This window comes from Paramormyrops kingsleyae, chromosome 13, assembly GCF_048594095.1.
Source record: "Paramormyrops kingsleyae isolate MSU_618 chromosome 13, PKINGS_0.4, whole genome shotgun sequence".
NCBI classification, from domain to species: Eukaryota; Metazoa; Chordata; class Actinopteri; order Osteoglossiformes; family Mormyridae; genus Paramormyrops; species Paramormyrops kingsleyae.
In genome coordinates, this window is record NC_132809.1 from 21,809,925 (window position 1) to 21,823,159 (window position 13,235).

At 45.0% G+C, this 13,235-nt stretch overlaps 1 protein-coding gene across 1 annotated transcript in view; it reads left to right on the top strand.

The window, feature by feature from the left end:
• LOC111845753 (NT-3 growth factor receptor-like) overlaps window positions 1–13,235 on the top strand; it is a 165,008-nt gene that overhangs the window by 122,940 nt on the left and 28,833 nt on the right. Inside the window, exon 12 of the mRNA XM_023815391.2 lies at window positions 5,185–5,373. Within this exon, the coding sequence (XP_023671159.1) occupies window positions 5,185–5,373 (189 nt within the window). The remainder of the gene's footprint in view (window positions 1–5,184; window positions 5,374–13,235) is intronic.

Sequence of the window (13,235 nt, forward strand, 5' to 3'; positions counted from 1 at the left end):
ACACACGGGCATGCTAATGCCTAAACATTCATGGCTGCCTGAAATGTTTACTGCATTGTGAAGTGAACGTTTCTGTTTAAGTGAATATTTCTCTTCAATACTCTGAGATTCTTCTTATTCCTTACATTACCTGGAATGCAGCAGTAATTAGGCAGTTTGCTCCATCCCAAACAACAGCGAACTCCCGAACTGTTACCCAGGCTCGCTTTGGGGTATAACTGTGTGTGCTTCTCCTTTGTTTGTACATTTTAATTATTAAAGCTGTTCTAATATGCAGCATCCTCCCAGTTCACTGGCAACACAGTGTCAGACTTTGGATAAACATCACTGAAGGTCGGGAGTGACACAGGCCGAAGGTGTAGCTCTATGAAGCGGGCATGCTTGTGTCCTTGGATGTTTAGTCTTCATTTCATCTGCCCCTTTTGATGCATGCAAGTGGAGAAGAATGATCTTATGCTCCATAAAAGACCTTTGCCTAAAGGCACAACATTGATGCAACCGTTTTGTCGACCCTGAGGTTCAAGCCTGTGACCTTCTGATCCAAGACACAGAGGCCTAACCTACTGGTCCCCAAACGATGGTGCGTTTCCACTCAGTTTCGAGCCAAGGACTTTCTGTTTGGGAGGTGAACGTGATCAGTGCTACGCTGTGGAAAGCAGAGATGGAATGAGATGGTCCATGGAAACCTCTTATGTGTAACATGCAGCTCTGGCTGCAGGAGGTGGTTCTGAAAACCCAAAGATGTTAGCTGTTAGTTCTTTTCAGCAGGAGTATCTTTATTTGCTTCCCCTCGGCAATGCCTGTTTATGTCCGTCCTGCAGTAGTGCGAATTCCAAGTGTTCATCTTCATTTTTTCCCTTGAGTTGCTTCTTCATTGGAGTCCAGGACATCGACTGCCTCTGTCTGTCTGTCTCTCATTAGGTGATCCAGCCTTGGGGGACCTTTATTATCACCCAATCCCAGCACGCAGCCTGACATGTCAATACCCCCCATCGATTTCTGCTGCCTTTTTCTGCCTCCTGACAGACAGGCTAGGCCTCAGAGAGCTGCACTGGCTCATTAAGCCCTGTGGGTGAGCCCCAAACTCCAGCAGCATAGCTAGCTGTGGACCTTCTGGGCCACATGGTGGGAATAGGAGGCTGGGGCATTGGGGCTAGGGAGACCCGTACTGGGAGAATGGGCGAGATCAGGGAGACTGGGAGAGATCGGTGAAACTGGGATACACTTAGAGAGGTCAAGGAGAGTGGGAGAGATTGGGAGAGATAAAGGAGACTAGGAGAGATTAAGGAGACTGGGAGACACTGGGAGAGATCAGGGAGACTGGGAGGGATCCGGGAGACTGGGAGATACTGGAAGAGATCACGGTGCCTTGGAGATACTGGGAGAGATCAGGGAGACTGGGAGGGATCCAGCAAGACTGGGAGATACTGGGAGAGAACAGGAAGACTTGGGGTGGGGTGCGTGTGAAAGATATTGTACTATGGCTGAACGGTAGTTTTGGTTCCACTTCATAAAAGTATAAAACACACACAGTGACTACGTTTACATACATTATAGCTTGACTACGCCATTTATTCAGACTACTATCTTTGTCCCAGTATACATGCACGACAGGGGAATTGAATCACTGAGCGAAATATGTCTGACTCCGCTACAATAGGTGGCAATATGGCTCTTTTCAGCTAGTTAGTATTGGGCTTTTTCCGGTTGACCTGTTATGTCACAGACATAAAAAACAATAAAATGAATAATAATGGATGCATTGACAAATGAAGTGACACAAGCTTCAGTTGCGATCTTGTCGGAAGAAGAGATACAGCAAGATGAGGATAGCATTACAATAAACAAAGTATTTTGTATAATATAATATGACAGCACAGTATTGGAAATAAATCAAAATATTGCAATGTGATTTTGTTGTAATAAATATTGGGGTATTTATGAAACAAAAAAAGGGAGTTCAACATAAATTTCTCACAAATCTGTCTAATAGTGATTTAAACAGCAAGGATGAAAATGATTGTCTTGGAGAACTGCTTTTAAACATTTTAAACATTTTTTTTTTCCTATGATTAAAACGATTTTAGCAAGACTTAAAATCCCTGTGCTATAACATCTGTATCAAATTGAAATTAACAAAGCCCGATCTTAACCTACAGTAGCTGACTAGCGATGTAAGAATTGAAAAATTGGTATTGATATTGTACAATCATCCAGTCCTACTACAGCCATTTTCTTAATTCAATACCCTGGCTCGTGTTGTGATGTCATTCAGCGCCAGTAACAGTTTTTATGCCAGTGGAAAACCAACACCTTGAAGTGCCGTACTTCTGGTACCTTCTTGACGTTCCAAAATACAGTACCTGGTGTGGTGGAAAAGCGCCCTTTAGTTGAGCGGTGATTCGGTCAGCTTTACATTTACATCTCGTACGTGCTGTACGTCCTCTGCTATGGTCCGGGTTTCTTCTGTGTACTGGCTTCTTCTGTTACTTCCGGGTCAAAGCCCAGGGGAAGAAACCGTGGAGCACATGCAGAGCGCCTAGGCCAGTTTGAGTCCGACTGAGCGTACACATGCAGTAAATCGATTCCCAATCGCATTATCTGGGTGTCTTAGTCCGACTTCGAGAAATTCGTTTTAGTTCGATTTCAGTCGGACTAACATGTTCACATGTAATTTAAAAGTCCAGTTTTATTCTGACTAACACAAAATTCGATTTTCGTAGTGTGCATGTAAACGTTCACAGTGACATAGAATGGTAACGCCATCCAACAAAACCGTAAAACAGATGAACATTAACAACAAACAAAAAGTTTAACTGCAAGTAGTTGCTAAAAACAGATGGTTAATGATTGGCACAGATTAGGACGCGCGGTGGATTGGCCACTTACTGCTAGCGCTGTTTCTGTTCACTGGAACCGTACTTATGCTTAAAGTACACGGTAATGAACAATGGAGGCTGGCTGGCCGTTTGCACAAGCTGCTACTGGCTCTATGGGAGATTTCCACAGTAATTAAGTTTATTTTACCAACACAGAAGGACTATGCTGCAGTAGACACCTTTCAGAAAAGGTACTTTGCACTTGACTCTGGTAATTACTCCACATATTGTATAAGTGTTTATTTGGGTGCTGCTTCAAGCCTGATCAACTTTGTGAGTGTTAAATTATGGTAATATTTTTGAATAGCACAAACCACATGTGTTGCAGTTTGTCTTTTTGTAGTTGAAAAGGATGAATTAAAGTCTTAGAGCTTAGAGCTTAGTCATGGCAGACATTGACTTGAAAGTGGCTTGTGATTTCCGTGAGACAAACAAAACACTTTATGTCCACTTACACTTGCTCATGGCTTGGGCTTTAAAAACACTCTTTGAATTTGAAGGAATCATTTTCCATACGGAGTAACGCTGTGGCCTCACACCTTCCCAGGTTTGAGTGGCCTGTGTGTCTGCAGACCACTGGGGACTCCTGTGGGATTCCTTTGCCTTTCCACCCCCTTCTTCCATCACAGCAGAACTATGCATATAGAAAAACTAGCACCTGTAAACTACCCATAGATTGTGTGTATGTGTGTGTGTGCGTGTGGGTGGTGCATTATGTTTATATTACATTGTGGGGACCAAATGTCCTCCAAAATGTAATAAAAACCTGTTATTTTGATGTTGTGGGGACCTTTTCTCAAGTCAAACAAAGATCTATGAATGCAATCAAAATGCGTGTGTGTCCTACAGTGGACTAGCATCCACTTCATGGTGTCCCATTTCCTTTAATATCATATTCTCATTTTTTGTTTTGTTCTGTTGCTTGCTCTGAAAAGATATTTAGCAGAGTTCCTGGTCAGTGAACTGCTCTGTTCCTTAGAAAGAGTGGTGAGGCTAAAGGGTGTGGTTTGCTGCTCTGTTCATCTAAGGGGCGTTATTTGCTGCTGTATTGTTCTAAGGGGTGTGGTTTGATGCCGTATTCCTGTAAGGGGCGTGGTTTGTCGCTGTATTCCTCTTAGGGGTGTGGTTTGTCGCTGTATTCCTCTAAGAGGTGTGGTTTGATGCTGTATTCCTCTTAGGGGCGTGGTTTGTCACTTTATTCCTCTAAGGGATGTGGTTTGATGCTGTATTCCTCTAAGGGGCGTGGTTTGTCTCTGTATTCCTCTAAGGGGCGTGGTTTGATGCTGTATTCCTCTAAGGGGCGTGGTTTGTCGCTGTATTCCTCTAAGGGGCGTGGTTTGATGCTGTATTCCTCTAAGGGGCGTGGTTTGTTGCTGTATTCCTCTTAGGGGCGTGGTTTGTCGCTGTATTCCTCTAAGGGGTGTGGTTTGATGCTGTATTCCTTTCAAGGAGTGGTGAGCAGTGTTTTCCCTAGGTTTACAGCTTTGGGGGGGCATCTGTGTGCGCGCATTGGGGCGGAACTCCGCCATGCGCGATACAGAGACCAGAGTAGAATTGAAAACGCGCGGCCGTGTAGAGACAAAAAATGACAAGCTGTTGTGTAAATAAGGTAAATAAAATTTAGTTTATTTCATAAAAGGGCAATATATAGACATGTTCTATAGGAAAGGTAACCTTAAATGACTTCTGTTGTAATCTGGCACTGTTTCAAATTGGCTCAGCAAGCTGTTGACCCTTGTTTCGAGGTGGTGCCCAAACATTGAGCTTTGTGATGGTCCACTGAATCTATAATGTGAGCCGGGTAATATGGAGTACCGTGCGAATGAGGCAAGCCGCCGGGCCCCTTTCTGCTCATGGCCAATGACAGTGAGCAGTGCTACTTGGAGCATCTTGCGTGCATCTTCGTTTTTGTGCTGCTGTCAGCTTTGGTAGCTTGTGCGTATATGTTTCAATCGAGTAGAGGGATTTGGTGCATGGCGAGCCTTAATGGAGGCTTAATGTCAATTCCAGAACCGCTGAGGTATTACCTTAGCTGAGCCAGTGTTGGCCTGGTGAAACATCTCGCTGGATCCTCCTGCTTGTAATACTCAATCAGACAGATATATTTTGTTCCATTAACGGTGGCGTTAGCCTGAAAGGCAATTTATTCTTTACAGATATATTGTGGGCAAATTATGAATGCCACATCTTTTATTTATGGGAGTTCTGTGTTGATTAAATCGGTGCCATGTCATGAAGGTAAGCCCTCGGTTCCGGGGAAACCCTGTCCGTTTGGATGTTGATGGATCTTTCTCTTGCTCCGCAGGTCCTGTAGCGGTGATCAGTGGAGAGGAGGATTCGGCGAGCCCCCTCCATCACGTGAACCATGGCATCATTACACCTTGCACCCTGGATGCTGCTCCTGATGCTGTGGTCATTGGCATGACCCGGATCCCGGTCATCGAGAACCCGCAGTACTTCAGGCATGGGCACAACTGTAACAAGCCGACCACCTGTGAGTAACCCCCACACACTCAGCCCCCCCCCCCCCATTCCCCTGGTGGTGTGAACACCACCGGACTAAATCAAATCGGCAACTTGCTAATTAGTGTTTTGGTTACTGTGCAACCAAGAGGATTGTGTCATGTTTGGCTTAATTTGGTGTTTTCATTAGGAAACATCAGTAGTATGCTCAGACTGACAGCCCCTATATTTACAGATTATCCATATCTGTTTGCACATAACCAGCTGTGTGTTGGCTATACTGATAGTTTGATGTCTTTTTTGTGCCATGCGGATTGGCAGTCTGGCAGAATCCTGCCCTCCTCACTGTAATTTATGATCTGCGTTGCTCTGCCTGTCTCTGATTGGCTCTCCATCCATTCTGTGACTGCACCACGTTGGGGGGGATTTAACAAGTATGGATGTTAGTTCCCTGGTCAGGAAGAAAAAGAGCTGAATAGAATTCCCTACTGCTAAAGATGGACTGTGTCCAGCCATCTTTCTGTTTTGGGGTCCATAAAGCTGTGGACTCAATGGTTCTTTGTGTTTCTCTTAGTGCTGGATCTCGCCTCCTTCTAGGGCACGTTTGTATTTTCTTGGCATTTCTGTAAAAACACTGACTTATTTACGCTTCCACCTGTGACCCTTGTATATCAGTATGCTGGATTTTAGCCCTACTGCAGTAGCTAATGCTAGGCTTGCATATTGACTTCTCAGACCTTCAGATCTTCATCCCCGGGTTTATTTCCATATATTTTCTAGTACATTTGCTACATCAGGGTGCAGTTGTTGGGTATTGATTACAGCATCCCTTTGATCTCGTTCCGCGCCGAATGCGAAATAAAGAATTTGACAAGCCTCCGGGTCCAAAGCAATTTTCTGTAGCAAGGAATACAAATTACATTGTTGGAAAGTTCTGGATAAAAATAAGCAAACAGGGTCCATTATTAATAATAAAAAATGTCTGGCATTTATTTTTAGCTGCTTTTGTGAGGTCATTAGTGATTAGCGTTAGAAATGAATTGGGATGTGGTTGTCGAAACATTTGTGTCTCTTAAAATAGCCCCATCTGCTCACCTTGATTAGCTTGGCCTGTTCCTAAAGCCTTGTAGGATTTCACAGCTGTTGCATGGTGACAATCCCCTCTTATCGCTGTAACGCCTGGTGGCAGCAGTCAGACTGCTTATTTATTTATTTTCAATTTTGCATGGTGTTTCTGTTCTGACACAAAGGCGTTCGGGGAACAGTCCTCCACAGGTTCCTCGGTGCTTGGGATGGCAGTCCACGCACTGCGGGGAGATGGCAGCGTTTTGGAACCTTGCCGTTCTCCTCTCCATGAGCCACTCGGAGGGAAGCAGATGAAAAATGACAGAGCCACAGGAGAAGCCAGCCAGCCGTCATTGTTCTATCAATCCAGCCAGAAGTTGCGAGCTGCTCGGGTAGCTACAGAGAAACTCAGGGACGACCCAAAAATCTGGTGGATTTGCCGCACGCCACAGACGTCTGATACAGTACGTGACACAGGTTGTGAGTGTTACCAGAAAATTCTAACTGGCAGCCTGCTGAGTCGGGGCGATCTGCTGGAGGAGTGGGGGTCCGTCACAACCGAATCCTCTTCCTCTATCTCACCCGTAATGCCGTTCTTAAACCAGGGGACCCAAAGGGAAGAGAGGAACTCACATTTAGCACTGATAAATAAATTAACAGAGTTATGCATTATGGATTGAATGAATCTTTCATGGCAAATGGCTGATTTATAATCCATCGTGCCCATGTGCTACAGATCCGATCGTGAATTAATAAGTAAATGACGGGGGACTTCGTATTAAGTGTATCCTTCATGGTCACGTACCTGAGATTCCAATGAGATTCCAATGTTTAGATGGGAAGAAGAAGATGACGACTGGGCCCAAAAACGAAGGGTTGCCTGTACTGGTCTCCTTTCTAACTGGACACTGTGTAGGTCTGCTAGGTTTTTTTTTTTTGATATTTCATTTACAGAAATCTACTATTAATTTGTTTTGCCCTCAAGGCTAATTTCATTATTATAAGCGTTTTTATACTAACCCTCACTGATTAGCTGTGGCCCTCATTCAACCCATTCTCTGCAAAGACAATTTAAGCTGCTCTTATAAAGAGCACATAAAACAAAGGCCAGCATCATCAGTCATGCATCAGCCAGCGGAAAAACAAGAGCTCCTTAGTACCTGGTGATGTGTGTCTAAGATAGTACATATATAAAAGACAAAGGCCAGAATGCCCTTTAAGGGTCCTACATGTACGAATGTGATTATTTCCTGATTTCTGTGTAATGAATGGCAACTGGAACAGAATTTACTTCTTTTGCTGACAGTGACAGACAGTGAGGCTTCCTCTTACGGCTCCTCTCTGCACCGTTTCCTTGAAGTAAAAGTGGATTTCTCCTAAGAAGATCAGAGAAACCAGCTTCAGCAAAGAAATACACTGGCAATTGACTACTGTCAACACAGGTGAAATGCACTGTGAAATAGTTGCATTCCTGATGCACTAATCAGCTCCATTTAACACCTTACTGGTTTCTAGGTATTCTGTTCCAGTTCTGGTGGCTGCCGACAAGATTGCATATTTGGCTTTGGTTTCCGAAAGTGCATTTTCACAAACGCGTGTGAGGTTGGCACTCGGACACATTCGTTGGCCCTGCCATGTTTCGTAGCGAGATCCTGTGAGATCTGCCAGCTGGAATCATTTGACAAAGTTTCTTAAAACAAAAAATATACATACTATATATAATTATGTAGTTTTATTTTGGTAACACTGAAAACAGGCAAAGTTACGCGCTCCAAGATATGTTACTGTATTAATCATTTATGGCAGCTTGCATGTTAAAAAATGTTAACATCAATCCATCAGATGATTTCAGCACGTGGCCTTCACCTGATATGCAGAGATGTGCAGAAACACGCAGAGGACATGGCATCCCACACACATGCAGGTTTGATGGTTCAGCTCAACCTGGCAGCCCTGGAGGTGTGAGTGTAACAATGACACTCTCTGAGCCAGATGCCTTTTGGAAGTTAATTATTCCCAATATAAAATACAAAATGCTCCATGTAACAGTGAGTGGCTGCTGAGTAAATTAAAGTTAAATCAATTAAAGTAATGCCCTTTGCTTTGCAATATTGATTTGCAATCCGGAGAGGATCGCACCTTCATATGCGGACGTGAGGGATAAGGAATGCCCATCCGAGCCTAAGCCAAGACCTCTGGGGTGAAGAAAGACGAACGAAAGGCCCACTTTGTCCAAATATTTTCTTCCAAGTGGCCGAGTATGCAAGCTCATTATGTTTTGCCAGCGCTGATTACAGATTACTTTTCCCTCTTAGCTATAAATGTGCGCGTGCTGAGTCAGCGGGAGAATTGGCAGCTGGGCTGGGACGGGGAAGCGTGGCTGAGCACACTGACTGCCATGAAAGAGGCTGTCAGATGCAGGTTGCAGCTGGATTGCAGGAATAAAGGAGCAGACTCTTTACATCGCAACCCCGTGAATTGTTCCCCCGGGACTGTGCTGTTACAATGAACCAGTCCAGAGAACTCTCCAGATTGTTTACGACCTTCTCAATGTCGTGTGTCATTTTTATTTAGCCACCAGAAAGGGAAACAGTGATTAATTATTGATGTCTGACCGTGGAAGTATAATTTATTCATTCATTTACATGAAAGCATCGTATCCAGGTCAGGCTTCCTGTGCCTGCGGCAATGCTGAGGGTAGAAATCTCAAAGTCTCTCACCAGCGAGGCTCTTAGCATAAACAAGCCCGCTAACCGGCAGAAGTAGGGCGTCACTCGGTCGATTGCGAGCGCTTAAAGTCCATGTATCTTTCGGATGTCTGTGGTGCCAAACTTGAAGCAGGGGGAAGCGGGCAGGCGGATTGAGGGGTTCTCACATGGAAGCGTGCACCCCGGTATCCATGGACGGCGAGGAGGCCTGTTATGCTGGGATTTTGTATACAAACAGCACGGCTTTGTGGGTACGGGTGTTCTTTCGGAGTTATAAATTGCTGGGCTGGGGAGGAGACTTCTCCGAACCGAGATGAGGCAGAGAGAAAGGTGGACATGGCAAGCTGTGGAGGGAGTTCTCGAGTAAACTGGAGAGGCCTTGAAGCAAATCCAGTCTTGCGCTGTCACCGCAGGCCGTTCTCCATTGGGCAGAGCACTACTGCACAAAAAGGGGGAGAAGCCCTCAGTGAGGAGCTCGGCTCATGAAGGGTAAACGGGCAATTGCAAGTGGCGAGATGTTGCCTTTTAATCCTGCGGCCCCCTTGAGCCAAGCTTGTGCAAACAGAGTGGAGGATGCAGGCAGGGAGAACAGCCCGGGAAGCCCCCCCCCCCCATCCTCGGCCGCAGGTGCACGCTGGACTGCCGGCTCCATGGCTGGAGATAGGGCGGGATGGACCAGTAGACTGCTTAATGGTGGTTAAGTGAGGATAAATGAGAGATTTAAAGGCAAGCAGTGCTTCGGGCTACAGTGCAATCTTCCCCAGGGCTGTCGCTGAGAGCTGAGCATTGATGACAGCGAGAGTCCATCTGGGAGGTGCATCCTGGCATGACCGGTGCTGTTGTTTCAGGCGGCATAAAAGGACTTCAGAACAAAAGGAGGGGGGTGCGTAGGATGGGGGCTCGGTCTGGGTTTGGCGGGTTCACTCGTGTCACGGCAGACAGCCAGACAGAAGGTTTCAGCCGTATACATGGGGAGGGTGGATGGTGTTACCGGTGGCAATCTCACACCACCTTTGGGAGATGACCTGCTTCAATGTCCTCGGCTTCACACTGTCCTCAGAGAAACGTGCTTCTATCTTCCGGGCCCCAGGAGCAACTGGTCCACATTTGCAAGGATGAGATCCATTGGTGCTTTGCCCCGACAGGCCTATCATTTCCAGGGCCTTTCTCTTTGGGGTGTCATTCTCCTTGAGATGTCATTGTCCTCCTCTGCCTGAGGCTTCCTGCACTTCTTCCACTTAAGCAGCAGCAGCCTCATCACCCTACAGCCCTTGACCATTGCCATGCTTGTTTGATAGCAGTTAAAAATGCTTCTGGTCTCATTTCTGAGACCTAAATAGATGCAGACAGCAGAGAGATGGCTGTGGGAAACAGGATAGCAGTTCCTGGACAGCAGGCGTGAAGAGGAGTGCCTCATGCTGGCATGTGAGGAATCCTGGTGATGTTCTTCCTGCACGGTGAAGAGGCACACAAGGTCTCTGACCAGCGGTGAACTCCCTATCGATTACGCTTTGTGGTCTGTCCCAGGTTTCTGCTCTGCTTGTGGGAGCATCCCGGTTATCTTCTTGGATCTTGGCAGTGAAGAATGACTTCAATTAGAATACCTTCCGTTTTCCCGATTAGACAGAGGCGAGATGGGCTGGGGGCTGCCGCAGCAGTAAGGGGAATACTGCAGGAGAGGAGCTGGGTTCATGGGTGCAGAGCAAACAAACAGGCCTGAGGTATCGGGACTGAACAGATTCAGAAGATATTGCTTGGGAGAAGATTATGAATCTTGGGACTGGCTTCAGACTGGTTTCTGGGTGTGATATGAAAGAGACCATTATATAGAAGTCATGAAGGGGACGCAGGAGGGCCGATCTCTGGAGTCTCCTTCAGTCCCCAGTAAAGGATTATGTCTCCTCTTTATCCATCCATCCAATTCCCTCTCTGTCTATTTTCAACATTCCTTTTTCAGTAAGGAAAAGTGCATTTATTTTAAGAGGATACCATTTCACTGTAGCATGTTTTTGGACTTGGGGGCGGGGGGGGCACCAGATTATGTAAAGAAAACCCCACCACAACATGGCAGAGACTTGAACCCGGGTCCCAGAAGTGTGAGGCAGCTGCACCACCAGGCTGCCCCTGAATGCAACGCCGTACTGAAAAAACATATTTATGTCATTTTAATGAATGCCGTTATCAGTAAATTTATGAGAAATACTTAAGGCTTTTAAACACTTATTATTTGCAATTATTAAGTAAAAGCTAGAAGAGTCAAAATGTTGAAGATTGATATTCGAAATATTTCTTGCACATCCATACTATTCTACCTTTGCGCTGACTGTCACCACTTCGGTATGATGTTCCCTACATCTATAGGTAAACAGAGTGCATCACTTATTCCTTACTGTGGATAGATGTTCATGCATTTATAGATGAAGTTACTGAAACTGAAATAAGCAGACAGACATACAAATACACAAGCATGGTTTTAAGGATGCGATATATATAAGAACATACATGTCGTGGTGATAATCTATAGATGCTTAGTGACCTCATATTGCAAGGGGCTGTTTGGGCCTTGTGTGCACCTTCTCCTGCTGCTTGCTTCTGGGCATCTCACACGGCTCAGAGCTCTGTAGGGTGGTGTTCCTCAGCCGCTCCTTACAGTCTGCACTGTCCAGAGTGTCCACTGCCATGTCCCCTTTTCTCCTGGGATGGGCCTGAACTGGTGTGGTTATGGGAAATGGGTGGCTGTACTGGTTTTTACTCTTTTTCACCTTCCATCCATTCATCCATCCATCTTCTAACCTTAAACAAAACCTAAACAAATCCCCTGTTGCCTGTTCCAGGCGGCGCAGGACATAAGTTTGGGGAGACTCTCGGCAGGATGCCAGCCAACAGAGTCTGACTTTATAAGTGTTATTGTTTTCTGTCAGTAGATGAGCTGCTGGTGTATAAACATGAACCGTTCAGTTTGTATGTATGTAGCTCTCAGTACTGTAACAGCGACGTCTTAGTATCAGGAGTGGAACTATACAAACGGCCCTTATTTATTTGATTAGCGTGTATGCTCTGATATGTCGCTCTCAATTTATTAAAGATCTTGGCTTTTGAACCACCCTTGTAATGCTCATTGTACCCTACAAAGTAACTTTGCCCCGTTCTCCTATAACCATCGTCCAATAGATGTAACGCTTGTTATATGAATTATCGGCTGATTAAGATCATGTTAGTAACAGAAATTAATCACCATGATAACCATATTACAAACGTCTCTTAGAATTATATCTGAAATGAAGGTGTCTGGACAGCCAATATATCAAAATGTAATTATGTTCATTAACCCTTTTTTTCCCTTATTGCTGTCTTTCTTACTGATCATCGAATGGTAATGTAACTAATTTGGAAATTCTTCCATGCCACTAGAGCTGATGAGGCCTAACCAAGTGGCTATAGCCCACGAGGGGGCTGGCAGTGACCATGTGAGATTCACCAAGCAGAAATTACATTTTAATTACTTAGTTTACAATTTACATTCTAATTACAACCAGTTCTCTTCCATCTAAACAGAACAAAGAAATCTGAGGGAATATTTATAATATACCTGAAAAATTCACAGAACCGCCTTGCAGTCCACAAATCCCCATCTAAACCCTGTCTGCCGGAATACGCACCTTTCCGTCTGAGTCACCTACCAAATGATTATTATGATTATTGTGATCGTTTAATTATTGTACATTATTATAATACACACATTTAGGAATTCTAATCATCCACTTTATTGATGATATGAAGCTACAGAACATCCTGAGGAAGAAGAGGCATCCAAACAAACACTTTTTAATGCTGAATTTATATCCGTGATGCCAAAGTGTAGCTGCAGCTTTAGTCACCTGAGTGTCTGTATTAACATCTAGCTGCTGGACTAGTGGTTAAGACACGCAAATCCAGATGGACATTTCAGGTCCAGAAAGTAAAAATCCAGACCAAGATTTTGTTTCAACCAACCAGTTGAGTACTCTGTGACAGTCACTCTTTACTCAACTGGTTGGTTCAGGGGTCTCAAACTCCAGTCCTGGAGGGCCGGAGTCCTGCACCGTTTTTGGTTTCCCCTCATTTAACACACCTGATTCAG